Source organism: Agelaius tricolor, unplaced genomic scaffold (genome assembly GCF_023055355.1).
Source record: "Agelaius tricolor isolate 1412-34295 unplaced genomic scaffold, bAgeTri1.0.p SCAF_8, whole genome shotgun sequence".
Taxonomy (NCBI): Eukaryota; Metazoa; Chordata; class Aves; order Passeriformes; family Icteridae; genus Agelaius; species Agelaius tricolor.
In genome coordinates, this window is record NW_027269268.1 from 9,508,669 (window position 1) to 9,536,366 (window position 27,698).

At 42.9% G+C, this 27,698-nt stretch overlaps 1 protein-coding gene across 24 annotated transcripts in view; it reads left to right on the forward strand.

Annotated features, from left to right (window-relative positions):
• ADGRL3 (adhesion G protein-coupled receptor L3) overlaps window positions 1–27,698 on the forward strand; it is a 493,463-nt gene that overhangs the window by 422,963 nt on the left and 42,802 nt on the right. For all 24 annotated transcript variants that reach the window (XR_011679905.1, XR_011679904.1, XM_071431603.1 and 21 more), the window contains 4 exons: window positions 6,264–6,473; window positions 6,975–7,195; window positions 13,981–14,047; window positions 15,485–15,576. Coding sequence is in view for 22 of the 24 variants with exons in the window: in XM_071431603.1 (XP_071287704.1) it covers window positions 6,264–6,473; window positions 6,975–7,195; window positions 13,981–14,047; window positions 15,485–15,576 (590 nt within the window). In the remaining 2 variants the exon portion in view is untranslated. The remainder of the gene's footprint in view (window positions 1–6,263; window positions 6,474–6,974; window positions 7,196–13,980; window positions 14,048–15,484; window positions 15,577–27,698) is intronic.

A 27,698-nucleotide genomic window follows, 5' to 3' on the forward strand; every position in this document is an offset into this window, starting at 1 on the left:
GTTTCTTATTAGCCCACTGGGGTAAAATAACAGCACCCAAGACCAAGAGCTGGCTATGTACACAAGCAGGATGCATAACTGCTGGGAACAGCAGTGGACCCTCACCTGCAGGTCCCCCTCCAGCCACTGAAAAAAATGTGGTGGCTCCCATGCTGTGGAACAAATCCCATCGTTAAATAAGCCATCCTACCTATGTAATTGCTGTAGAATTATTCAAAATTTACAAGTTGTTTTTCATAAGCTTGTGCTTTGCATATTGCTAATTATAGCAGATGCATCTTAAATGTATCATGGGAAAATTATGCAGCCAGAAAACAAGTTCAGAGCTGGTGGGAAAATGCAATTAAAAAAACCACCCAAACCAGAATAAGCAAAGGTACCCCCAGGGCAGATAAATGTTGCTTATCAGTAGGTAGTGAGTGCCAGATCTTACTCTTCTTTTTTAAATACAAATGGAAAGGTGGAAAAAAAGAAAGGTGTTTTGCTGTTGCAATTAATAGGAAAGTTTCGGGTGTTTTTCTTTACCACACAAAGGTTACACTGTGCTAATTATTTGGGGAGTGGAAGCATAAGGCAAGCTAAGGAGAGAAAGGAATAGAAATATATGAAGTCTGAGTGGAATGTAGCGGTCCATTGCCTAAAGCAGTAGAGGAGCAGGCTGGAGTTATTGCAGGCTGATCCTGTGTTCTAAACTTCATATAGCGCACACTGGCAAGTGCTAAGCCTTGATGTGTGTCTTGCTGCACCCTTCCTTTCTGGCCAAGTGCAGGGTGAAAGTGAGGGCCAAAGGAAAGGTAGTGGCCATGCTGTGGTGGAACCATGTCCCAGCTGTATCTCGGCACTGGGCTGAGTAGGACCATTGCTGTGACAGCAGAAGCTGTGACAGATGACGTTATGACCAGGCTTTTTCCAGAAACCCACATTCAGCTTGGCTAGGTGGATGTCTGCACCATGTTTGGCACAAGTTCTGTAGCTCATTTCTTGGGTTGGAGATGCCATGTGAGTAATCAGAGCTGCCTAAATACAGCCATCATAGGAGAGCAGCATGATGGATGCAATTATTATTCCTAAGCCTCACCTCCTCTCCACAACTGAATCTGACCTTAGCTGCCTCTCAGTTGCAGTGGGGTTGGTGAGTACAGGGGAAATAGTGGGCTCTTGCCACATGTTATATCTGCAGTAGTGTCTGTGACACATGGTAAGGTGAGGTCTGTACCCATTTCTCTATGCACACCCGTCCCCATACAGCTTTGTTCTGGCCACAGGGATTTCTAGGACTTAGACTGGCTGCTGCTTCTGGCAGTTGCTGAAAGGCTGTTCCATTTTTGGGGAGAAGTTTGTGGGAGAGAGTTCTGTTAGGAGGGCTTCATCTTGCTGAGGAGGGTAGAAGAGGAAGAAGCTCATCTGTGTTGCCCGTGCAGAATATGCAAAAGGCAGCTTCGTGGACTAAGGCAAGGAGAGAAAAGATGACTAAACCACCTTGTAGGAACGCTCAGGGATCTGAGCCTTGTTGTGAATGGCCAAAGTCAGAAGACATTAATATTGCACAGAAGCTTCAGGTGGGAATTTTGCTCTCTTTATTCCTGAGTTAGGACCTGATGGTGCCAATGATCACATCACGTTTGCAGAGCCCAGAGGAAATGCGTACCAGGTTCATGGGTGCTGTAGTCACCGTGGAGCACAGCTGCCTACCTCCCTGGGTGCATCTTTGGGGAAGATGGAGAGGATGGGTGCTAAAGCAAAGGGATCCCTCCAGCTCATAGTCCTCTTGGCCACAGAAGGGGAAAATCTCCCTTGAAGGCTCTCATGCTTTCATAGCCACAGCAGGTGATGCCTTTAGCCAGCTCGCCTGCACTTCAGGAATCCTTGGGGTTTCCTCCCAGTCCTTGTACCCCAGCTGGTGCTTTTGACACATCTACAGAACCATCTGCCTCTTCAGTAACCCTTTGCACATAGCCAACAAAGCATTACAGCCAGGTCATAGCAGTAAATCCTCTCACCACCAGAGATGGGGGAAAAAGGGCAGAGAGACCCTGCATACCTCCAAAGACCTACAAATCCAAGAAGCAGCATCAGCAATGCACAGAAGTTCAAACCTGTCCCACTTGGGTTTCTGCCCAGTCCAGCGCTCTGCCAGCTCCCACCAGGCACAGAGCGGTCATATTTGAGCTATTTTGATGACATTGTGTTTTTATTTACTGCTTACTTATTCTTCCATCCCCAAAGATATTACTTCTCCCATTCCTGGAAGGACAGATTAGGCAAAGGAATGTGTCCTTTGCTGCTGGCAGCTTGGTTTGGCTGCTGTTTTCTTCTGCTGATGTTTTTAATAAGGGAGGAAAAGGCTGTTCATCTCAGGGAGAGCCATTCTGTCATAAGCTGACATTCCCTGGGATTTGTTTTTATTAGCTCAGCTGTGGTGTACAGACACTGCCAGAGCTGCTCATTGATTTTCCCAGCCTGGATAATATTGGGGCTGCCTGCTCACCCTGCTGTGGTTGCTACCAGTGTTCCTGTAACTCCTCCTGCACAAATCCCTGTCAGCACTCTCCTCCTACTGCTCTTGGCCCCACTGGAAAAAAAAAACCAGGTCTTTATCCCAAAGCCAGAGACATCTCTTTTCACTAGGCTTTACATTTTCTAAATCATAAATGTAAAACATACTTACTATAGAAACCCTGTCACTGAAGTGTGTTGTTTTTGTAAAGAACAACTTAGTAAGTTGTTCCTGTGCTAAAAATAATGTGCGTCAGCTTATTCTGTGAAGTGAGTGTAGCTCAGTGGTAACAAACCTCAGTGTCTTGCGTGCTATGCCATGTAGCACCAGTCTGGAGAGCCATGGTGCATTTGGGCAAGGAGTTGTTTGGTTGATGCTGTCGGGAATTGTCTCTTGGACTGATGTCTGGTATTTCTCGTGGGCTCTTCTGGTTGCCCAAGTATTTGGGAGGATCATTGAGAAGCAAGAGGTGACTGTAGTCAATACACTGGTGGTCTCAGATGTATGTTGGATGCTTTAGAGACCCTAGGGCTTTCATTGTGCTGGAAAGATATTCCTAGGGATCTTATGGGAATGGCAGATCCCAGAGGGTCATGATCAGTGGCACAGAGTCCAGTTGAACCTGAGCAGGGAGGTCGGACCAGACAACTCCACTAGTGGTCCCTTCCAACCCTCACCATGCTGTGATTCAGTGGTTAGCATGCACATCTGAGCTGTTTTATCCTCAGTCAAGGAGTTTTGAACTGTGCTGGACAGGTAAAGAGAAAAATTGCTGTTGCATTTTTCTGTGCTTGAGACCAGGCTTGAAGGCTGACACCTACATCCAAAATCTTGGTGTGCCCTGTATCATATTTAACCCTGCAACTCCATACACCACCTGTGTAAGCCAGGTTATGCTGCTCCTTGCTTGTCACACAGCAGTCAGGCGATGGCAAGGAAAACCTCATGGCATTTGGAGAGGTTACCACTGTTGTTCCCTTTCCCATATTATTCTGATTGATGTAACAGTGCAGTAATTTGCAGGATTTAGTCTCCAACAAAAGGCAAGTTTCCTTTTGTTGTACTTGCTGGTGTACAAGCTCCAGATGTGCCTGCCCTGAGGGAGCAGTTGGCACTGCCATGGGAAGGATGCCAGTGCTTATCAAGTCTTCCCTGATCCATTTGCTCTGCAGTAGCACCTGAAACTGGGTATCTCAAACAGGCTGGAGTATACCCAGCCTTTAAAATTCAGCTCACTTCTTCTCTTGGACTTTACTAGAAAAGCTACAAATTCATATTTTTTCCCCCTGAGGTGTTTTTAAATTGCTCTTGTTCCCAGTTCATTGTTATCATTCCTTTCTGTTTGTTCTTCTTTGAGTTTGGGGAGGAAGTTTGTAATTATGGAGAAGTTGTTTTTATGGTTGTTTCCCAGCACTCCAGGGATGAGTGTTAAGTACATAAAATCAGTATTATCTTTACGATTAATATTAAAAAGAAAAGCAGTAAGAGTGATAATAGTAATAATAATAATGATACAGCAATGAAGCATATTTACTGCTAAGCATGGTGAGCTTCTTGGGCAAGCAGCCCTTCCCTGAAGAAGGCAAAGAACCTAGATGGTAGGATCCCTCTCCAAGAGCAAAACCACCTGTAATTCCTGCATCATGTCTTAAATTCAGCAGAGTTGTGGTATTGTGATAAGAGGTGCAGGAGCTGGGACCTGTGAGAGAAGAAGCCTGTGGAGAATTTTCCCTGCACCATGCTAAATTTGTCTTGGGATGGATGAATCTGGCCCCATCTGGGTGGGGTGTGTGCATCTGGCCAAAGTCTGCCTGGTTTCTTTCTCCCTGCATCCACCTGCATTAGCTGCCTTCTCCTGTAGCCCAGCCCAAGAGCTCTTGGTCCATTCAGCCTGGCAGGCCAATCTAATCAGATGAGGCCTTGTTCAGGGAGATGTTCTCCTGCCATCCCCCTGCAGCCTCAGACAAAAGAAAGAATGATTTGCAAGGTGCAAGGTTTGCATTAACATTTTTCCGCAGAGTTAAGAGGGATGGATGATCTGGAATGACACTGAGATAAAGCAATGCGCAGCTGCCAGGGAAATGATGTGCTTCATCTTGTCAGCTTTCTGGGCGCTGCTGGATGAGCTGGCTGGAATAGGCATTTCTGTCATGAGCCACAGAAAGCACACAATGATTTCTTGTCTCCCCGTTGGACTTGTGACCTCTAGTTCCTTAGGTATTGGAAATAGTTGGAAAGAGGTGCAAGGGCGTTTGGGAAAAGGAGCCCTCCATCTCTCCATCTCCAAGTCTTCCTGGAGACAAAGCTTCCAGCATGGAAGGGATGGAGCAGAGAATCACTCCCTATCTTTCATTATCATTTGATGCCTTTCACTCATGCTGGTAAAGCCAAAGAGCTGAAAGGTTTGGGATGTTTCTTGCAGGTGCCGACATAGGAGAGTGTATATCAGGAAAGGCCTGACATTTGATGTGGCTTTATCATTGGCAAGCAGGCAAAGAAAGTGGATAAATTAATCACCTTTTCCCTCCATCTGTCATAAGCTTTTATCCCATGGAGAGAAAAATGTTTCTACTTTGCCCTGGCTTTTTGGAGTGTGACACTATTGTCTTTGCCAACCTGCATAATGCCCAAGTCATCAAAATGCCAGAAATGGTGGAGAATGTGATTACCATTTATAACACAACCTGGTGGATCACAAAGCTGGGCTTTGAGCTGCTCTGGTCTTTGTGAAATGCCCCCAGAGATTTCCAGCCAGTCTTTTCCCCAGGTCATTGACTCTAACAGCTTACACCCAAGCAGTCATCTGGTGGCTCATATCTAGTGGAAGCTTGGGAAATTATGGACAAGTTTTACAGCCTGAATAGGGAAGTGCAATCCTCTCACCAGGAGGGTCTCATCACGTGCCTCCTCTTTCCATGAGGGTCATGCAATGTGAGCTCAGGAGCAATGCAGCAGTGTTTTGTCAGCAGAGCCAAGGCTCACCTATCCTGACTCACAGAAAACTTTGTTTCCTAGTTTTACACTGGCTTTGTTTGCATGGCTTTCAAGTACATCCATGTTAAAAGTTCATCACAGGGAATCAGTCACTTTCCAGGCTGTCTTAAAATCACTGTTCTGTTACAGTTTAAAAGCAAATTCGTGTTAAAAGGTCTGTCTTTTTTTCTGGGTAATGTTCTCAGGATCAATCTGACTTCCCAGGAGTTCTAAAATATAACTCCAGGGTTTGAAAAAGAAAAATCAAACTTCCTTTCTCCTTCCCCTGTGGAAAAAGAAAAAAAAAAAAGTAAGCAATCTCTTTCTTTCCAAAGCCTCCAAGCTCATACATCTCTGAACATTTAAAGAGAGTCTTTTTTCACTGTTGGCAAATGGTTGTAATGGACTTGCACTTGTTGGACATGATGTTGTTAGCATGAAATGCTTTTTTTACACTTGAATCACTCTGTTCAATGGTTCTGTATACTGGGTGTCCAGGCACTCCTTTGCCATGCTTGTGCAAGATTGAGCCACACGCAAGACTAGCCCTGATATCTCAGTATTTTCATCAACAGCATTATGCTTCTGCAAGGTTTTGGGGTCTGAATCTGTTCAGGGCACCTGCATGCTTTGGAGTCTGTGTTTCAGGTTGCAGCTTTCTTGCTGCAGGGTTCAAGTTTAGGTGCACTTAATCTTTTTGCTACTCGTGCCTTGTGCCACAGAGGACCTCACTCTGTGTGCAGTAGAAGTCATGCATCATGCACCTGATGAGATATTTTTGTTTTACCTTCAGCACAGCGATGCAGTCCACGACCTGCTCCTGGACTTCATCACATGGGTCGGCATCCTGCTTTCCCTGGTCTGCCTCCTGATCTGCATCTTCACCTTCTGCTTCTTCCGTGGGCTGCAGAGCGACCGCAACACGATTCACAAGAACTTGTGCATCAGCCTCTTCGTGGCAGAGCTCCTCTTCCTCATCGGCATCAACCGGACTGACCAGCCAGTAAGAGACAAAGCACTTTCTGTTTCTGTCACGGGCTCTTCTCTCAGTGCATCTGCTGTGTTTGACCAGTGAGACACATTCCAGCACTGTCTTCATTCCATGCACGAGTCCTCACAGGGCTGGGCCCCCAGCTGATAACTGGGACTCACATGCTCATGCCTGCTGTGATTTCGGGGGCTGTACGTGTGTTGCTTGTCAATGTGTGTGTGAGTTTAATAAGCAGGTTGTAAAAATGAGCTTATACTGTGTACATCTTCATCTGCTTATTTGCATGATTGTGTACGTGCCTGCCTTTGTATCTTTTAGTATCACTTATATATGCTTGTACTATTTTAAAACAATTCACACATATTTCCCAAGCGAAAAAAAGTTCTTCCTTTGGAGAGGGAAGATAAGAACACCCTCATTTTTATTAAGCCTCCAAGTAAGAGTACTCCTGACTGTTGCATTAATTAATCATGCTACAAACACCTTCCCTTGCTCTTTTCAATCCTCACGCAGATTGCCTGTGCCGTCTTTGCTGCCCTCCTGCACTTCTTCTTCCTGGCAGCTTTCACCTGGATGTTCCTGGAGGGTGTGCAGCTGTACATCATGCTGGTGGAGGTTTTTGAGAGCGAGCACTCCCGGAGGAAGTATTTCTACTTGGTGGGGTACGGCATGCCTGCGCTGATTGTGGCTGTGTCGGCAGCAGTGGACTACCGGAGCTACGGCACGGACAAAGTGTGAGTGACCCTGGCTTTGCTTGGACCTGCTCAGGAGAAGTGGGAGTGGGGGCAACAAATGGACATGAGGAGCCCAGAGGAGTTGTTCAGGCAGAGCTCAGCTAGGAGGCATGCCTTGCCTTATCTCTGTGTTTCTTGCAGGACAAATTCCCCACTATGAAATGATTTGCAAAGTATTTTCTAGGGAAGTCAGTCGAGGAAAATTTTGTCACATCGTTGCATAACATCAGCAGAGGTGACTGTCCCTAGTCTCAGTTTGGTACTATATCAGCAAGATCCTCCTTCTCTAACCAAAGAGAATTTCTTATTTGGATGAAGATGCTGCTTTCTTCCTCTTTTTTTAAAACTGTTCTATCAAATTAACAGAGCCTGCAGGCAAAATAGGTGGTGACTAGGGAATGCATGAGGCTCTTTGCAAATCAGAACAGCTATATCATTTATCATTATGAATATTCTTAAGTGTTTTCAACATTGCTGAAGCTGGTATGAAAGCACAAGTTAGGTCATCATGCAACATCATTGAATGGAAAACAAGGGGAAGATTGAGCCTTTGATTCTCTTTGCTATCTTTGCTACAATAGGATTAACAGTGTGTTTTTAGTGACCTTTTTTTTTTTCCTTCCCTTTAAGTCAGTCTGCCTTTCCAGTCTCACTTTAACTGAGTTAAGGGCTCAATATGAAGGCATATGTAGTAAAGAGCCATTGGTGGTTCTGAAGCTCTTTTTTGGCATAGATCAGGTCAGGCCATGGCAGCATTTGATTTTCTGTTAGGTTCAACTGCAGATTTTTTGCCTGAAACCTTATTTGTATATATGAACCTTTATTTTTTTGAAAAAGCAGATCTGTGGAGCAGTGGAACTGCTCATGATCCATTACCATGCCAGCAGGCAAGCTTGGATCCCAGATGGATATTTGTGTTGTGTTCCTCCCATGAGTAGGAGAGCAGTGACCTGAATTTGTATAAATGTCACACTTCATGGAAAGGAAAGGAAATCTCCTACAGATAAGGGTAGGAGGGTGTAAGTTTTTTAGGATCTCTACCAATTTATCCAAAGTAGTTTGACTGACTTTTACAGGCCTAGAGGGCAAAGAATAGGTAACACAACAGCTGATTGCCATTTCTGAAGGAGATTTTCCATCAGTTGCCACCTGCTTCCTGCCCCAACAAACTCTTCTATTCACTCCCCCTCTTGAGCATTATATAAGCACCTATTAAATCAGGTATGGAAACAGTTTGCCTTGTCCTTTTAGACAAATTTATTCTTAACTCTGGTGTTCCTGTGGAGGACATAGCTCTTCACAGTGGCCTACAAGGGGCACATTGAGCCTCAAACGTATTCCAGCAGTCTGGAAAGGACAGCACATCTGCCATTGCTGGAGCACTGTCCTAACCTGTCCAGTTTGCAGTGTAGCATTTTGTGGCTACTTTCCACACTGTTCACCCTTTGGCTTTTGCAAATAGACCTTGGTTGCCAAAATGTTTCCATGGCATGGAAGGTACAGGCAGAAAGTTTGGCTGAAATTCCCTGAAGGCGAACACTTCGCTATCTTGGCATTGAAGAGGCAGCAGTCCTGTGTGTGTGCCAATAAAATATGTCTCCCTCACCAAAGCACGAAGTGGTATTTTAAATGATTAAACATGTATATATAATATTTTGCAAATAAATATTTACAGAGATTTGCAAATCTAAAATATTTATTTATAATTTTTAATTCCAGAATGTACAATTTTATCACGTTCTCACAGAGGAAAATAAAAACCATACAATATGTTTTGTATAACTATCATGCTCCATCTGGTTGATGGATGATGATGTATTTTTCAGTATAATGTTATTAGAAGGGTAGAACTGATTAGAATTTGTAGTGAACTATATGCCAGGCATACATAATTTGATTGCAAGAAGTTGCTTGGTTTCGCCAGGTTTTGTAAAACATTCTCTGGAATATATTACTTGCCTCCCTCCATTATTTACTGCATTTGTTTAAGCAGGACTTATGGAGCTGTTAGTGTTATTTGTTTTTTGCCTGGCATTTGGTGCCACCATTCATACATCTCAGAATGATTTGCTTAAACACGCAGTGTAGGGTTTTCTTGATTTCATTTTCCTTTCTAAATCCAACCCTCCTGTAACACATGCCCAGATTACATAGCCAGGAACAGGCAGTTGTTCCTCCCTCTGTTGCTTTACTCATCACTTGGTGCTTGTGATTGTCCTGAAGTGTCCTGTGTCCTATTACTCATATTGGCATTTTGGAGTAGCTGCTCCATAAAAGTACTCTTATACACTTAATTAATTCAAGGATAGGGATTGATCCTTTTCCTAGTTCTTTTTGTTTGTTTGTTTTAGAACACTTCAAGCCCCTTGTATTAGGAGATTAATTTGCTTTTGTGACTAAGGAGCAGCATAGTGATTCCCTTTAAAGATCATCCCATTCAGGCCAGCTCAACTAGTTTTGAGATAAATCAGAAATGTTGCATCTCACCTTATTCTGATTCTAAGCTCTCAAATGAAGATGAAAAGCAGGAAACCCCACTGCAGACAGTGTGGTTCCCTCACATTGCCAAAGAGACTCTGGCAGTGCTCTCATGAACTTCTGAGTTACCATTTCTTACAGGCACTATCTTCTGCTGCTGGGTCTTAAATGGCCACAGCTCAAGTTAGGCTGCAAAAAAGAAGATACTGGGATTGTACTCAAAAAAAGAATTTAAAAGATAAATCATTTGCCTTATCCCATGTGTTAACCAAGTCCATACATCTCCTCAATGGATATGATGTCAAGGGTCATGGTGGGCAATGCTGCAAAATGCAAAGAAAATAGTATAGAAAATAGTATTTGCATTTGTAGTTAGTTTTGAAAAGAACTTGCATCTAAAACTCAGTAAAAGCTCAATTATGGCTTTAGCAGCCTTTGAGAAGACTCGTGCTAGAAGCAAGCCATCCCAAATCAGCAGCAAGATGCTATTCCATATTTCCATACTTCCCCAGTTTTCATATCAAAGCCTCTCACGAATTGCAGAGGAAAGCAGCTACGCTTTGAGTGGTTCAATATATTTTAGAAACTTGTAGGTATATTCATTCACTGGTGATCAAATCCATCATGGCAGGGATCTCTTTTGTTTCTCCCCCCTTCTTCCCCCCTTTTGGAATGCTATAAAGCAGGATATACACAGTAAGTAATCCAGCTGTCAGAAAGCAAAATGAAAGCCCTGTGTATGTACACAGCCTCCCAAGTCCATCAGCCAGGCGCCGACATTTCATGCATGTAAATGCTGCTCAGAAAATAGCATCTAACAATGTGGTCTCTCTTGGGTGGCTCCACTGAACTTGTTTTATTTGCAGTGCTGCTGCCAGTATTTGGAGGAGGAAGCGTGAGCTATGTGGATGCTGAACTCCATTAAGCAGAACCTATATTGCACCCTTGAAAGGCATGTCTGGTGCATACATATCCCATTGCTGCACCCTGACAAGGAGGCTGTACAGCCACATGAAACAAACCACTGAGCTCCCATGAACAACATGATATGTTTAGGGCTCTTCAAATTTTATGGTCCAATGGCAGCTAATGATTGTTTATTGGTTATATTTAATGCACACCGGGGATAGTTTAGTATTTGATTTCTCTTCATGCAGAAAATAGAGTAAACTCTTTGTAGTCTTTATTACTTGGGCAAAGCTTTAGGTGAATATTTTGAGTTGCCACTGTGGAAAAGGAGGAAATTAAAAAGTAAAGGAGAGCAGTGCCACAGAGCTTGTCACGAGAACTGAATGCATTGGGGTGACTCCTAGAAGAAGCAATGGGGTTTTGAGCAGTATTTCCTACATACACACATTTCCTGATAATCCCTTGCCTTGCACTGAGCCCTGAAGGAGCTTGTTTGCTCAAATGGCAGCACAGTCTAAACTCGTAATGTGGCAAGTCCGTGCTCACAGTGCAGCTGCTCGTGGAGGGTCACAAGTAACTCAGCAGCCCAAGATTAGCAACTCTGGGAAGTGAGTTGCCTGATTGCTTCCTTGTTTGGAGGAGCTCATTTATGCAGCTCATTGTGCGTGTGGGTTTTTGTCTTCTAAGGCAAGAAAAGCTCAGTGTGGTACTTGTCTGATTAGCAATTTACAGCTCCACAACGCAATTGGCGGGATGCCTGTGTTTTGATGTTTTGGTCTTAATTTGCATTTTTAATGAGGTATGACTTAAACAGGTTCAGAGTTTCATCTCTTCCTGATGACCACCAAAAACCCCATATTTTTTTTAAGTCCCCCAAGACTGAGTATTGTACACTGTTTCATAGAAAGGCAAATTTTCCATTCAAACAAATAAAAAATTACATTGCATTCTTTGAAGTGTGCAGAGAGGCCTAAAAAAAGCCTTCTCTGTTTTTCATAAGCTGTGCTCCAGCTTACATTAAGCCATCTCTCCTAGAGCTCCTTTTGCTCCATGCCTTTTGCCCCATGCCCCACTTATCCTGATGGCAGGACCTGGTTCCTCTGCTGTTTCTCATCCACAGCATCTCAGTTGTTTTCTACAAATGAAGAGACAGATATTTTAGGGGAGTGGGGTGGAAAATTTCATTCTTTTTGCTGTCTGGAAAAGATACCAGTTGCTTTGCTCTTCTTTGCTGAGCCTGGCACAGCTTTTTGCTCATTCAGTATTTCAGCTTTCCCTGGTTTTCCTCATGTCCCAATCTATAGGCATTCAAAGCCAGCTGCACCAGATGTGACTGAAGGGTGATCACCATACTTCAAGAAGTAAAGAGAGGGTTTATGTTTTTCCCCTTCCCCAGACTTTCCAAGATCCAGGTCATTCTTAATGCTGAAGGAAAACTAAGTTGATGGTGACTAAAATACAGTGTTCCCAACTTCTGGGCAGCAGGGGTTGGAGGCTGTTTTGAATGTTAAACTGTCAAAAAAAAACTTCAAAATATTTTCATTAAAAAAAAAATAAAACCCCCACAACCCTCTGAGTCCTCTCCCACACACCAACATTCATTATCAGTAGAAAAAAGTGATGGGGCTGTGTATTCTGTGATTTATATGCAGCAGCTGAGGCATAAGCACCAGTTACTCATTTTTCCTGAGGCGGGTGGGGTAAGTATAAAGTCTGAAACGCCGTGTAAATATGTGAGCTGCTGCTATGCGGACATCCTTGTTTAGGAATGGGGGAATGGGGGGGCACTTTTTACAGGGACTTCATTATCCTTGAAACCTCTATTCCTTTGTCAAATCTAGTTGCAATTGGGTGACATTTCAGACGGTATTATGGGTGATACACAGATGTCATGATGGCATAAACCTTTTCCTATAGGGAATCAGACTCAAGTAGTTTCAAGTCATTCATGTTGTTCCATTACCAGCTGCATCTAAATCACCTTGAACTTCAGCAGCCACGGAGGAAACAAGATTTCCCAGAAATTGCTCTGAAAGCCTCTGTTTGCCTCTTGCATTAAGATTTCGCTGCTATCACGTGAGGATTCTGGATGAGCAACTGCAGAGGCAGTTCAGGAGCGACAGTTAGGGAAGTGACAGTATTTTAATTTGTGACAAATAGCCTTATGAGTGTGTGTATATATATCAATACATCTCCAACGCTGATGAGACCTGAAATTTATATGGTCAGGAAGGGAAGGGAGAAGCCTTCTCTGCATATTCGAATTTACTCCTATTTTGGCTTCTCCCAGCCACTGGAGTTCAGGGCATGCTTTAGTCTCTCATCAGGCATCTCCTGCTGATCATCTCCCATGGGGCTGCTGGCACAGACCTTTCTGCCTGTTGCAAAGTCCATTAGAAGGGAAAAAGCATTAGGCACATACACTAGAGCTGTCATTTGTGAGAACTGCTATCTCCACCACCATGATAAATTCATATATACAGTTCCTGTCACTTGCCTAATCATGAAATTCTGTCGGATGTTTAGTAGAAGAGTGGTTTTATGCTTTCTCAGTCCTTTGTGTATAAACGGAACTGTGATTTGCAGCATTGCAAAGACGACAAGATATTATTATTTTAAACATCATGTGGAACTTTCTTGGAATTTACATTTGTCTGTCTTGTAACGAGTCACTTCCATTTTATCTTCCTGTCGCCTGGAATGAACTAGGAATGGAAATGTAATTTCCCAGGGGCTTTAAAAAATGTGGGGAGTATTAAATGCAGTTGAAATTAAGCGATTAATAATTTAGTTTTAGGCCATGAATCAACTTCTTGTGATAGCGCAGACCATATGCAACCCTGGAAACATTAGTGGAAACAAAATACTCAGGAGGTTCAGGGAAATAAAACACTTTAAAGGGGAAGTTGCTGAACTTAATTAAACCTCAGCCTTCTGTTATCCAATTCATGCTTCCTATTTGCACCAAAGTTTCTCTGATGTACTTGCTAGAGAAATGTCATCTCGCTTGACAGCTGACAGACAGCTTGCACTGCATCAGAGCTGGAGAGCAAAGAGGAGCACAAAGCAAAGAAAAAGCTCTGTGGATGTTCCTCAGACCCCTTCCTTGAAAAAACCCACAGTTTAAGGAGTTTTTCCAACAGATGCAGAAAGCCTTAGCAAATAGGCCTTGTGCCATTTTCTCCCTGCTTCCTCTAGAGGTAATTATCTTACTCCATCAATAGCGCTGTCAGAAATTGGGCTCATAATTCAGCATTTAAATGAACAAGCAATGTAATATTTCCTGTCTCCCACCGGCGTGTTTTGCAGCTCACATTCTTCTCTGTCACTCTCTCACTCTTGATGTATGTCCTGGGTGCAGTCCTTGAATGCCTTCTTTCCCCTGTGTTTCATTACAGATGTTGGCTCCGACTTGACACCTACTTCATTTGGAGCTTTATAGGACCAGCGACCTTGATAATTATGGTAAGAACTCCTAATTAACTACTCCATCTCTCAGGTCAAGAAATAAAACTTTTGCTGTCCCTTTTCCTTTATCTTTAATTTACACAGATTAATTTGAGGAAGGCATGTTCTTCTTTGACCCTACCTGGCATAGCAATTAGACCCTCATTATGAGAGGCTCTTGGCATTGCAAAATACTTGATCAAAATGGACCAGGGAGCTTCAGAAAAGGCACTTGCAGAGTTTGGTTTTTACCACTGGACATTTAGAAGTGCCAAACTGTTTTGATGCCACTCACTGCTCACACCCTTTTTGAATTCCAGAGTGAAGTTGTGCATTGATAATGCAAAAAAAAAAAAAAAAAAAAAAAAAAAAAAAAAAAAAAAAAAAGGAAATTTGGGACCAGGGATGGGGGGAATGAAGAAAAGTCCAAAAGTGGAAAAGTTTGATGAGGGTTTTTCCTAACCAGCAGAAGTTGAAACTTGTGAACTTGTGTGACTTCATGTTTAGCATATTGCCAGCATATCAGCTAACACAGCAACAAGGTAGAGAGCCCAACTTCAGAGACAGCTGGAGTTTTCTTATACTTTAATCGCTACAATATGGCTTAAATAAACCATCCTTTGTTTTGACTAGGCTACAGTTTGGCTAGCACAGAAAGCCAGGCACTCCCACTTCAATGCAGACATTGTCTCTTCTTCTGCTTCTCCTGCAACTTGGGAGCCATTTCAGCAGCCTTCCACATCAGGAAGGGGGCCATGCCACCAACTACAACTCTTGGGGGTTTTTTTCCCCCTTAAGCAATTCATTCATAAAAAGATATCTTCCCTTTTTGATTATGTCTCAAATCCTAGACTGGGCTTTTTGGGAAACTCCTTCCCAGGAATTGACTGCCTTGTGAACACTGAGGCATGGAAACACCATCGCATCTTTTACAGAACTAATCAAACCATTTTTTATTTTTGTTTATTAACTTTGCATTGTGCAAAGCACAATCAGCTGTGATTTCCCTGCCCACCTGTCCCATTACAATGTGTTTAAAAGGTGTATTCACCAAAAAAAGATGCTTTTATGCTTCATTACCATGGGGCTGGCTAAGTAATATGCTGGGAGTGACTTTTCATGACTGTACACATCTCAGACACAGAGAAGCCCTTACAGCAAATATTTTTAATTTTCCATAATGCTCTTTGAGGCACTGCAGTTGAGATTAGAACCAGCCTTGTATCAGCAGTACCACAGCTGTGCTAAGGCTATGGCATCATCAGTCCTGTAATCTACGGGCCAGGTCACTTTGTAAAGTGCTTAGAAATTCTCTATGACTCAGTCACTATAAAGCTGTACCATGAGCTAATTTCCTACAGTAACCCATCTGTTACAGAGAAGGAGCTGACTTTCTCCCCATCCTGTTGTGCTGTGTCACATAATCCTTTTTTTTTTCTTCCCCCTCCATTACAGCTTAATGTCATCTTCCTTGGGATTGCTCTCTATAAAATGTTTCATCATACTGCCATACTGAAACCTGAATCTGGATGTCTTGACAATATCAAGTAAGTGGTTTTTCTCTGCCTGTTTCTGTCTTTTGCTGTTTATTCCCTCATTCCTCTGATGTGTGAAACAGGGGAACCATCTCTGGCAGCAGCAGTGCTAAGCAGGGATAATACCTTGGGCTATGGCACTGCAGAATGGTTTCTAAAAGACACCAAGTGGCTGATGATGAAGCACTATACTGGGATTTGGCTGCAATTGTTGGCATTTTCCATTCAATTTTGCATGAAGGAGGCAAAGCTACATTTTCTGTCCTTGAAGCAGGTAACCTTCTAGTCTACGTAAAGGAAATTGTGCCCAATAATTACCAGCTAATTATTGCAGTCTCTACAGGGAAGGTGTTGAAACAGTTGATTATTACTACTTCTGTGTGCTCTGAGGGCGGCTGCCTTACTTGTTTTCTGTTTGTTTTGGCCCCTGACAGATTCCATAACCCATATTCTCCCCCGGAGTCTGATATTGCTTTCAGCAAAGTTATCCAGGATTTTCCTGGGGGTGCCCACATCAGCAGGTGGATGTGCTTGCCAGCCAAAGCATGTTTTGCCCTTGCACTGGGTTAACATCTGAGCCTGGGCATCTTACTGTCTAGCAAGCTGCTTCATTATATTGGTAGAGTATTAGTCTCTGTCAGTGCCTGTTTATTCAACTACCTCTGGCTTTAATTACGCTCTTCAAAAACACAAGCCAGATTTCAGGTGCAGCGCATGATAAGATTGGGAGCCTGCTAATTAATAAAACCATCTAATGAGCTTCAGGAGGAGGAAATTGTTGGGAGTCAGTGCTTTACTGCTCACCCAGGAAAGGAGAGCGTGGTGCAGCACGGCTTGAAGTGGGTTCTCCTCTCTCATTCGTGGTAGGAGAGGGAGAAGAGGCGTAAGGGGAGCTCGTTAGAAGATGTCTGAATTGCACACTTGCAAAGCAGCTCTCAGCAAGGCTGTTGTTCTTACTGCTGAGCTGCTCTTGCAGATGCAGCTTTAATTTGAACCAGATCAGAGCCCCCCCAGAAACTTTCTCAGCAGGCAGGGCTTGCAGTGCCATTGGTGTGTCACAACCTGGCATGGTCCTTTGGGCGAAGTTTTAGTGTCTTAGATGCAGCTTCTCCCTCAAGGGTTGGGAGGAAAGGGAATTGGAGTTTGCACAAATGCAGGAGACCCAGTGAGCTCAGAAACCCTCAGAGCCCTCATTCACCCAGGTTACAGGGAGTCTGCTCTGCAGGGAGCCTCAATTCTTCCTGCCATTGCTCTGCTGTAAAATGAAATTAGAGGAGAAATCCCTCCTGGATGTCCAGGATTGATCCCAGAAAGATAGTCTGTCATTTGGTCTTGGATGAGGCATTAAAGGCATGGTACATTTAATAACATTTATTAATATGGCTACTTGTCATGCATTAGTGCTATGGGATTGCTCGCTGAGAACAGTCTCTTTAAGGTTACCCACACAAAATCATCTTACAGTATGACATTTAAATTAAAAACTGGGAAGAAGAAAAACAACAAAACCCTTATAATTAAAGCAGAAATAATAAATGCCTACCGAATAATCTTCTTGAGCTAATCTCTAGTATCTTTGTTTAAAATGCCAGGAATTTATACAACCAGTTGCATCAATTATAATGTCATTGTAAAATATTTTATAGGTTCGTTGGCAGATGAGTGTCTATTCCTGATTTGACTTCATTAAAACGTTTTGAAAACACAAGCAATTAAAATACTTTTAAGTATGTTGCTGATACTCTTCCAAATGCATTGCTTCATTACAAATTACTTTTTATGCTTGAGAAAATAAGAGCAACATAATATAAACTCGGGAAGACCCCAGTCTCACCCCAGGAAGTTTATCAAACCAAGCATTTCAGAACAGACTTGATTGTAATTTCTGAATACCTAAGCAGGACATCATTAACTCTCTAAATTCAAGACATGTGTTGTCTCAGTGTTGGATGTGCTTGAGTTAGGAGGAAGTGCAGATTTGTAACAGAGAGGGGAATTCACTTTGGAGGGAGGTTTCCTAGGGAAGTAGGGGCTTGCAATCTCGAGAAGAGTTTTCAGTAAGACCATAGTTGTCTTCTAGATACAATCATAGTCTTGCGGCAGGTAAGATCGTGGTCTTCCTGCACAATCATTGGCTCTAAGTCAGTTGCAAAACGTGGATGTGTTACAGCAGCTCTGGAATAAAAAGACACAGAATATTTATTTTACAGGGGACCACAAAGATCCTATCTGAGCAACCCTCCATGGGTCTACAGGGTTAGTAAAAAGGCACCCAGGTCCCAGAGCCTTGTGTCTTGTTGTATCAGTTTATATTTAATAAAACAAACCAAACCAAGGGCCTGCATTGGAGGGCCCCTTGCTGCCATCTGCATGTGACAGCTTTACAGCACATGGAGAGCTGAATGAGAGCTTGTTCTCCTAGCTCATTTCCTAGCATTACTCTGTGTTAGGCTGTGGTGAAGCTCTCGCAACATAAATCCTGAGCCTGTTTAACAACAGCAAAATACTTGATTCCCTATGGCAACGTAAAAATAAAGGCCATAAAATATTTTAATAGGCTGTTAATAAGTGCCCCTGCAATCTGGTCCTTGCCTATGTCACTTTAAAGGTTAGAAATACATTATGAAGTATAGAAAATAAAGAGCCAAATAACTCCACTTAAATTAATGAACTTGATAAGGGATCAGGTGTCACCTGGGATACCTTTAATTACTGCACCAACAGAAAAACCATTCAAAGGGCAGTGCCTGAACCAGATGTTGTGTGGCTGATAGATTTGTAGGCACTGTGCAAAGTTGTAAAAATAAACTTCCCTAACCTTCAGGAACAGTCCCTGGATTATTGTGCCAGCATGAGAGATTGTGACATTCCTGCGGTGGGGCACTGGTTACCCAGGGGTTACCCAGCAAGAGATTTGATGAGTACAGAGCTGGTTTATTTTTGTCCTTGTTAACTTTTCTGGCTTAGCCCAGTATTTCAAGAGAGGAGGAGGTTAACCACATATGTGGGTCCTTCACCCTGTGCCAGTGGCATCCTCCCTATATGACAGGTTGGTACTGAGCCTATTTGGTGGGTTGTGCCCACTGAGACAGCAATATTTGTGCTCTAGTCCTGCTTTTGAGGCATGTAGCCAGGAAAAGATGTGAGCCTGTGTATGTGGGATATGTTGTTCAGAGCTGCAAGAGTTTCTGTGCCTGCCACTAATTGCAGGAAGATATTGGCTTCCATTTCATAAGAGATACCATCCCTAAAAGTTGCATGCTTTTACCTAGGCCCTTATCAAAGAGTTCTGTTTGATGTCTTTCTTCAGTATATTTACACAGAATTTTTAAGGATTCATCCAGAATGGGGATCTCTTCTGCCCTTTAAAGATCTTTATAGTATGAAGTGACACAGACAAGAATGGCCAAACAGCTGCCTCTTGGGTGGTGTGTGTAGCTTCTCACTGTGCCTCCCCAAACATGCACTGGGAGGGGATTTTCCTTCCCAGCCTTTTACAATGGCTTTTTCTGGGTGCTTGAAATCCACTGTGGCCATTGCTCTTTCATCTGTGTGTGGCTTGTTGGCAGACACAGGTGAGCAGAGATAGAGAGGAGCATTGTTTAGTCCTTGGCAGCTCTGCCCACATCACGTGTACCTCAGTCCTGGCCCATCTGAGGCTAAAAGTGGGATGCAAAGGGTGCACAAAAAGGCTCTTGAGCACAAAACTAATTTACTGTCAACAAACGTACCCAGGAAGGTGTTGTTTTGGAAGATTGATTCCCCCAGCCTTTACAAGCTTGCAGAGAAGGCACATCTTTCAAGCCAGGGACTACGTAAACTTTTTGGATAGCGAAGACCTGCTGTGCTGCTTGCACCTGTAGCCTGTGAGGTGGAGGCTGTAGGCATATCAGCACAGTATTGATGCACTCTTGCTAGCAGATGGCTCCTCATGAGGATGTGTTAGCAGCTGGAATTCTTTGGAGCAGCTGTGAGGCTGTTTCACTGGAGGTTGCTGCTGTGTGGAGTGATTTCTGGAGCCAAGCGACTCAGAGGCTCTCCTTTGTGCTTTTCCATTGTGCTGGGAAGATGCTGGATGTGCAGAACGTCTCAGATTGTCACAGACAAGACTGCACTGAATCTTTTTCATATTCACATTCCTGTGGGAAGCCATATGTGACAACGGAAAATACATTATATTTGAATAGTCCAGCACGGCTCTTCCGTTTTCCATCCATCAACTCCTTTCCAGGTGGTCAGGTGTGCACTGTGGCAGCTTGCACACCAGGTTTCCATCCAACCCATGCCAGATGCTGCAGCACAACAAACCATCCCCATTTCCAGATGCTTAACCACCATTCTCTGTGCAAAACAGGGTTTCAGGCAAAGCCTTTGCATTGCGTGGCAGTGCAGTGCTTGTTCTGCAGCCATTTAAATAATGCTCATTCAAATCATCCTGGTTATAGTGAAGGGAAAAAAAGAAGAGCTACACTGATGATAATCCAGATGCACTCTTGAGGGTATCCACTGAAATCTGAGCTCTTGTCTTTGCTGCAAACTCTTGTTGTGCACTGTGTGGGGCTCATTAGTTAATGACATGGAAAACTGCTGGAAAATTGGGAGGGGAGAGAAGTCATTCAACTAACAAAATGCAAGTCCTACAAGCAAATTAAGAGGGTTCATCAATGGAGGCCAAGCAGCTGCTGCACCTGAAGTTACAGTGGACTTTTCCAAATGGCTGGAGGGGAGAGGATCCCTCTCAGCAGAGACCAGAAGCCATCATTTTCTCTTCCTTACAGACATAACCTTTCCTTGGATGTTCCCACAGGCATCCATCCCTTCTCTCCCTGGTGCTGCCTGGCTGTGGTTGAGTCTGTTAGTGTTTCCCCAGGCCAGACCAGACTTCCTGACATTCTTCTATGCTGTAGTATGTGGCAACTGAATTTTATTTTGTTTACTTTGGAAGAGCAACACATCAGCTGTAGCTGCCAAGAGCAGTTGCAGACCCATGAGAAAGAAGGCAAGAGGCAAAGGGCTTTGCCAGTTTGTTTCCCTTTTTGTCCCATTTTATTGTGTTATTGTTTCAGTCAGAGTGTAGCTTGGGTTGTGCCATAGACCACCTGCGTGCTCTTCAGAAAGCACAACATGTGGGGACTCCTTCAAAGTGGAGCGTGTGAGTCTGTAGTCCTGGGTTTCTTGGAAAAACTCATTTAGTGCAGTAGAAACTCACCTGAAAGTCATCCTGGAAATTTAATTTTCTTTCCCTCAGACAGGGAGGCCCGGGGTCTTAGCTGGGAGCACCTTTTGTTGCTAAAGAGGCACTATTAATTAGGGACCTTGAGATAGTTTAATCCTGGCATTAATCACTGTAGTTGTGCTGCAGTTTTCTTCCTGTTGTGGAAACCTGCTCCCATCCCATCTTCCACAATGGAAGATTAAAAATGAAATGAAATTGAAGATGAAAAACATGAACTTCCCTAGAAAAACACGTGTTTATTCTGAGCACACAGGAGATACTGTTTTTACGCGTTGTGACTGCATTCACAAGAGCACATGCTCAGATCCCATTAATAGGGACAAAGCAGAAATGTCCTGCATTGCAGCCTTCAAAAATCAATCCTCAAATGACCAAATTGAGCCCTCCTCTGCTTGGTGGCTGCCGTGGAAGTTTCAAATGGCCACGGCTAAAGGCACACAGCCCTGAATTAAAGACTAAACAAAATCATATATGTTCTCTCAAGTTTCTGAGTGGAAACAAAACTCACACCGTACTCCTTTATTTTGTGGGGTTTTTCCATAGAAGTCTTGCTCAAAGGCTTGCAAGAAATAAATCTCAGAATGCACAACTTAACAGCCAAAAGTAGGAGCCAAACGTAAAGATTTAACCTTGATTTTTACTATATAAAACCTTGCAAAGCTCAGTCTGGGCTCTTTCAGGGAGTCTGGCCCAGGTTGTGGGAGGTGAAGGATGGGGAGCACCAGGCACAAAACTGAGAAGCCCCTTTTGAAGATATGCCTCTTTTAAAACTGTTGCCATAGCCCGCTCTCCCCATATGTTGTATGGGTGTAAGTGATTATCTGCTCATTTTCGTGCTTCAACATATGTATTTTATTTAAAGAGACATGACTAATCCCAGCCCCCAGATTAGCTTGTTGTTTCAGTCCTGTGGGTTTGCTTAAGCCATAAAAAAAATCCTGAGTTAGGTAGAAAATTGAAAACAAAGGTTAAATAGAACTTCCAAAAATCATCTGCAGAAATGTTTAAATTAAATCCTTGATTCAACACAGCGGTATTGTGCTGGCAGGAACAGAGGTTTACCAGTCTAGTTTTATTTACTCAGCTGATTGAAATGCAGAAAAAAGTAAACATCCTGGGTTTGGTGCAGTGGGGAATGAGTTAGACTTTTGAAAATGCAAGATTTTTTTTTTCCTCCTTTGATATGAAGAGCTTACATTACCAATGAAGAGCAATAATTTGTAGCAGGTATGCTTTTACTAATGGCAGATTAATTTGTGCTTTGTTGTAGCCATTTTAGAAACAAAACAAAGTAGGAGACAATAAGGATTATTCCAGCTTTTTCTATGGAGATTTAAGATCCTCTATTGGTTTCCAGATCTTCCTTGTTTAATCATAAAATGCTCCAACTTGGAAATAGTTTGTGATGACAAAGGGTCTGGAACTGAATATTGCATTGTGTTCACCCAGAGGACTGGACTTGCAGAACAGCAACACTTTAATCCTTCAGTACCTGTGGGTTTGTGGTTGCTTGGGAGTGCAGAGGGAGGACACAGTACAATGAGAGGGCCCAGTTCCTGGGAGCTTGCCCAGTACAGCATCTAGGTGCAAAAGGTCCATTCCTTTATCTTCAGAGTTCTCAGATTCATGGAGTAAGGGCTGAGAGTCTGGCAACATGAACACTCCCTATTAGGAGCAGCAGGTGTGGAGAGGAATTTTTCATGCACCCATGTCCTGACTGGACATCACCTATAACTTAAATAAAACAACAGTGCCTGTACAGAGTGAGCTCTCTTTAAAAAGATTTTCATACAGCCCTACTAACAAAATAGAAAGATTAACTGAGTGGGCTGTTCAGGAAGAGGGCTTTGAAAAATCTCTCCTTCCCACCCAGCTGTGCTATATGCAGCATTTTTGGATTCTTGTGACTTTTGGGGACAGCAGGCTCAGAGCACAGCAGCTCCATGGATGGCTTCTGGAAAGGAATCATTCATGGAGAGGATAATCTGATCCTAGGGAACCAGAGGACTCCTGAGCCAATGTTTAGTCTGGATTAGCTTGGATGAGAAGCAAGTGTGTTTAAAGAGTTCTTGGGACATGCAGACAGCACATTCTCTGTCACCAAAAATCTTAAGAGGAGTGTTTTGCAAGGATAACCAAATGATCTGGACACTTTGGAAAATGAGGAATAGCTTTTTCCTCCTTTGGAGAACCTCCCCCCCCTTCAAAGTTTAGATATCAGCCATGGAGTACTGAACTGGGCATTAGAAACATCTTCCCTCATTTTCATTGTTCCAGAGCTCAGGCCATGATCTTTGTGTTTCATATGGCCTTTAGAGAGAGCACCATGTCTTCACAACCTGATGGTCATAGAATCATGGATTGATAGAATGTCTTGAGGATCTTTGAAGTCTAGCTTGTGATTCTACACAGGAGAACACCCAAAAGGCATTTTCCAAAGGCTCCTTGAGCTCTGTCAGTGCTGTGATCACTTCCCCTGGGGAGCCTGTTCCAATGTCCAAACCCCCTATGGATGGAGAATCTTTTTCTGATATCCAATCTAAACCTGGATTTCTGGCCATTCCCTTGGGTCCTGTCACTGGTAACCACAGAGAAGAGATCAGTGTCTGCCTCTCCTCTTGCCATCATGAAAAAGTTGCAGCTGCAGTTGTGAGGTCTCCCTTCAGCCCCTCCTCTTTATCAGGCTGAAGAAGCCAAGAATTGTCTCAAGTCTCCCTGGATCCTGTGTAAGAAAGCACCCTGCCTTTTAGTCTCCTGGCTAACTCAGTGCTGCTCCTATGTAACCTTCATCTGCATCTCTGCATGAGCAAACTTGAGCAGGCAGCCTAAAGCAAACCCCGAAAAACCACTGGGAGTTGGCACAAAACAAATTTATGTACAAGCTTCCTACCAAGAAAAGGTATGGCACATTTATATTTTGCCCAAGGGCCGAGTTTATGAGCACCTCAGAGGCAGAAACTCTGCCAGTGCGGGAAAAACATCTGAGACTGCACTTTTGTCTGCATGCCTTTTTCCCACAGAGATGTTGATGGCAGCATCTGATTTCATTTGTTGCAATCTGCTGCTGTTTGAGTTTTTCACAGGAGGGTTTGGTTGATATCTGATTGTTTTGGTTTGGGGGTTTGGTTGTTTACCTGTGTTTTTGTGATGGTTGTGTTAATGTTGAATGGTGATTGTAAAGCACTAATCTTCCCACTGACAGGTGTTGTCCTTTCTGAATAAAAAAAAAAAAAATCAATCAATGGTTATTGATTTGAGAGAGTGTCCTGGAAGATATTTAATACCTACAATCTTTCTGTGAACCCATAAATCATGATTATTGTTTTAAAAGGCCATGCATTTTAAGCACTTTGTCAGCAAGCCCTGCTGGTGCTATTTGGATAATACAAATGTGTCTAAAGGCTTTGCTGAATCCATATAGTGTGGAAACAATTAGATATGTGGTTATACATCAGTGTGGCTTGAATAATTGTGCCATGCCTTTGCAAAGTGAGGAGGAAGGAAATAAACAGGGTAAGCAATTCTGAGGGTAATTAATTACTTACAGAAAATGAGATGAACTTAACAGAATTGCTCTTTCCAATTGCAGTAATTAAGGACAAGTCTGAGAAAGCAGGACATGACTTCCCTGGGTGAGTTGAGAAGAAAGGGATGATGCTCTGCCTGTGGCAGAAAAGTCTAGCCACCAGTTGCAATCATAGGCTTAGGCATCACATAGGGCCAAGGAAGGTTTGGCCTCATTTGCATGATTAACATTTGCAGATCTGCTGGTGGGAAATCAAAAGTGGCTATGCCTTTCAATATATATAAAATTACCCTTATGCCAGGTCTTCAAGGCATGTGAAGACAGGAGTTTGTCCTGCAAATGAAGCTGTGGCAGGCTCACTGAGCCCTGAGATGGTTACAGATGTCTTGAGGGGACTGGCTACCTACTGTCAAAGACAGTGTGGGAGCCGGAAGGTGAGACTGGTAAACGATGACTTGGAAGGCTGTGTGATGAACACCAGCAGCCTAAGGAAGGAGATTAGGAAGTCATTTGGCTTCATGCCATCAAGGTGGTAACTTTGTCACGAAATGCAAAGGCAAAATCCTTTAAGCACTCTTTTATTGCTTGCTATTGATTTTTCTTGCCATGAAGATGCTCCTTCACTAATTAACGATGAACCCGTTTGCTTTATGAGGGGAGTGCTGGACTTTCCAGCTCCTTCAATAAATCAATCTTTTCTAATCCTTGAAATTTCAAAAAAGGAAAAAAAAGGGAAAAAGAAAGCAAAACATCCTTACTACTTCATATTGGCAGGCAGTGGGGAGACACAATAGCACACTTTATTTTGTGTTTCCCTCCTGCTTGCCTGCAGGAAACATCTGCCTCTCTGCTTTATTTGCACCATGTTAAAATTAATTCCATGGGTCTTTCTGGATGCTTTTGTGGGGGCACATCATCCATCTGTTTTTATTTGGGTTTCATCACCCCTAACAGCTACTAAAGGTCCTGTGTACTCACTTTGGTGTTTTTCCTTGCTATCCAAACAGTTATTCTGGGGCCCAGGGCATCAGTCCATGTGCTTACTGAGCCTTTTCCTACTATCATAGACATAGGGAAATACTTTGAATTGTCAAAAGAGTGATAAATTCAAGTTAAGTAAAGTTAAGCTGCAAAGGGCTGTAAAAAATTATAGTATGTAAAATCAATTAGTTATGTAGGGTCTTATTAAAGGCCTAGGTTTATTCTAAATGTGGCTCAAAACTTCAGCTTGTTAAATTAAAAAACAAACCAAAAAAAAAAGCTCTTCAAAGCATAAGAAGACCAGCCATTATTATTTTTAAATGAGAGCTGAATAGCTGCTTTCTGAAAACAGACTTTCTCTGTTCAGCAGCATTTTAGAGTCAATCTTCATGTGAAGGTAAATTCTTGACTTACTCTTCCTGCTGCAGAAAAAGTGAAAGCTTTAACATTTCATGATATTGGTAATCTAGTATTTTGTAATTTGCTTCATGTAATATAAGTTGCAGATTGTCACTGTTTTGGGCTGTCCATGTGTATCCCAGCAATTCAGTCTCCTGGTGACAAAAAGGTATTTCTTTGGTTTTTAAAAGGATAGGCAGTGCAAAAGGGGTCTCTGAGCTTAGGATGAATTGATTTTGAAATTCCTTAAGCATCTAAACAAGGATATAAGTAGCTAATTTTAACAGCTTTTTTAAAAAAGTACTGTTCTGGAAATGTAGACCAAATATAGGAATGTAGAAGGTAATGTGAGCAATCCTTTCTCATCACTGAAGGAGAAGGTACTCTGGGAAATTGAAAGACATCTAACTTAAATAAGATTTTGAAAGAGTTTTACATGATGTGTAATTAACCTTAAGAAGTCTTTGCCCCAAGGTAAAGTCAGGGCTTTTTTAAGATTAGAAAATGAATTAGGTATTTATACAGCTTGGTAGACCATCCGCTATCCATCATCTGGGCTGCAAAGAAACACAAGGGAGGTGAGGTAAGATTTCACAGGTTCAATGAATAATGCAGCCACTCAAGATCAGCTTTTTACCTTCAGGTATTTGAAAGTGAAGCCTCCACCTAAGCCATCATTCAGATTTCCTCTGCAGTCTGTAGAGAAATGCATTTCTTCAGGGTATGGTGATGCCCCGCCTACATTAAATACCTGTTCTTTTAAGGGATAAATTCCTCTTTGGGGGTACTAGTCTGACCTTATCTGTGGGGGGAGCAGGGTCACATAATTTAAATGCAGTGGGCTATATCCCTTAATGCCAGGTATTGGATGAATTTAACCAAATCTGGAGATAGCATTTCAGATGCAGCATCTCAGGCTGTGCTAGACTAGATTTTCCAACAGTTTCTGCTTCAACAATTACTTGCTTTTACTACTAGTGAATATAAACTCAGTTTTCCAGTCAGCACCTCCATTTTTCTGGGAACTGAGGCTCTTCCAATGCTTTTCTCTTGTCTAAGTGATGGGTTTTATGTATTGCAGATAATGACACAGTATTACTGCAGCATTGATAGGTTTCACAGACTTCAACAGGGGTAAAAAAACCCAAAACATTCTGAAGTAATTTTTGTCAGAAATTGTTGCTAACACAAGTGTTAAGCTTCTTACAGCACTTGAGTTGGTAAAATGAAAAGGATTGTATTTCATGAGAGCTACAATACACTAAATTCTACGGCCCCTCTGTGTAGAGAATTAAACTGGGAGTTAGGCATCTTTGAAAATCTCACTTCTTTAGTCACCTGTTTGCCTAGACACATCCATGTTGGTAATAGGGGAAGAACTGCTTTTTGGTGGTTTTCTCCTGCCTGCTTGGAAGTGTTAGCTCAAGCTCAAAGGGAATCCAAGTTTACCAGTTTCGCATTTCGTCTATACAAAAGATGAAATGGAACCTTCAGCTGCCTTGAGGAAATGCTATTATGGGTTGCTGAAAAACTTTGTGAGGGTCTGGATAGTAACAGCAACATAAAAAAACTTCTAATTCCATACTTTTATAATCTGGTGCTGGTTGCTTTTCAGTATAAAGTCTTTACCATAACACCTGCATGCTTATAACACAGTAATAAAATCCAGGCCCTGCTCCTGCCCACGCTGCTGGGCTGACAACTCCAGATTGTGTCATATCTTCATTTCATTTATTTGCATTGTAGGGGAGCTGCAGGTTGCCAGTATTGACCAAAGGAGGTCTCAGAAGGATGGGCTGGCCCTGGCTGTGTTGCCAGGGGTAATGAGATGAACATGCTGAGCCATCCTCCATCTCAGGCACCCATGGGGGTTTCTGTGAGGGATCTCAGGTTCAAAGGCTCTGTGCCAGTGGAAAGAGGAGACCTGGGAGTTGTTGCACTTTGCCTGCCACACAGGCAGGGTTAGGCACACAGCCTGTCCTAGAAGGTCAG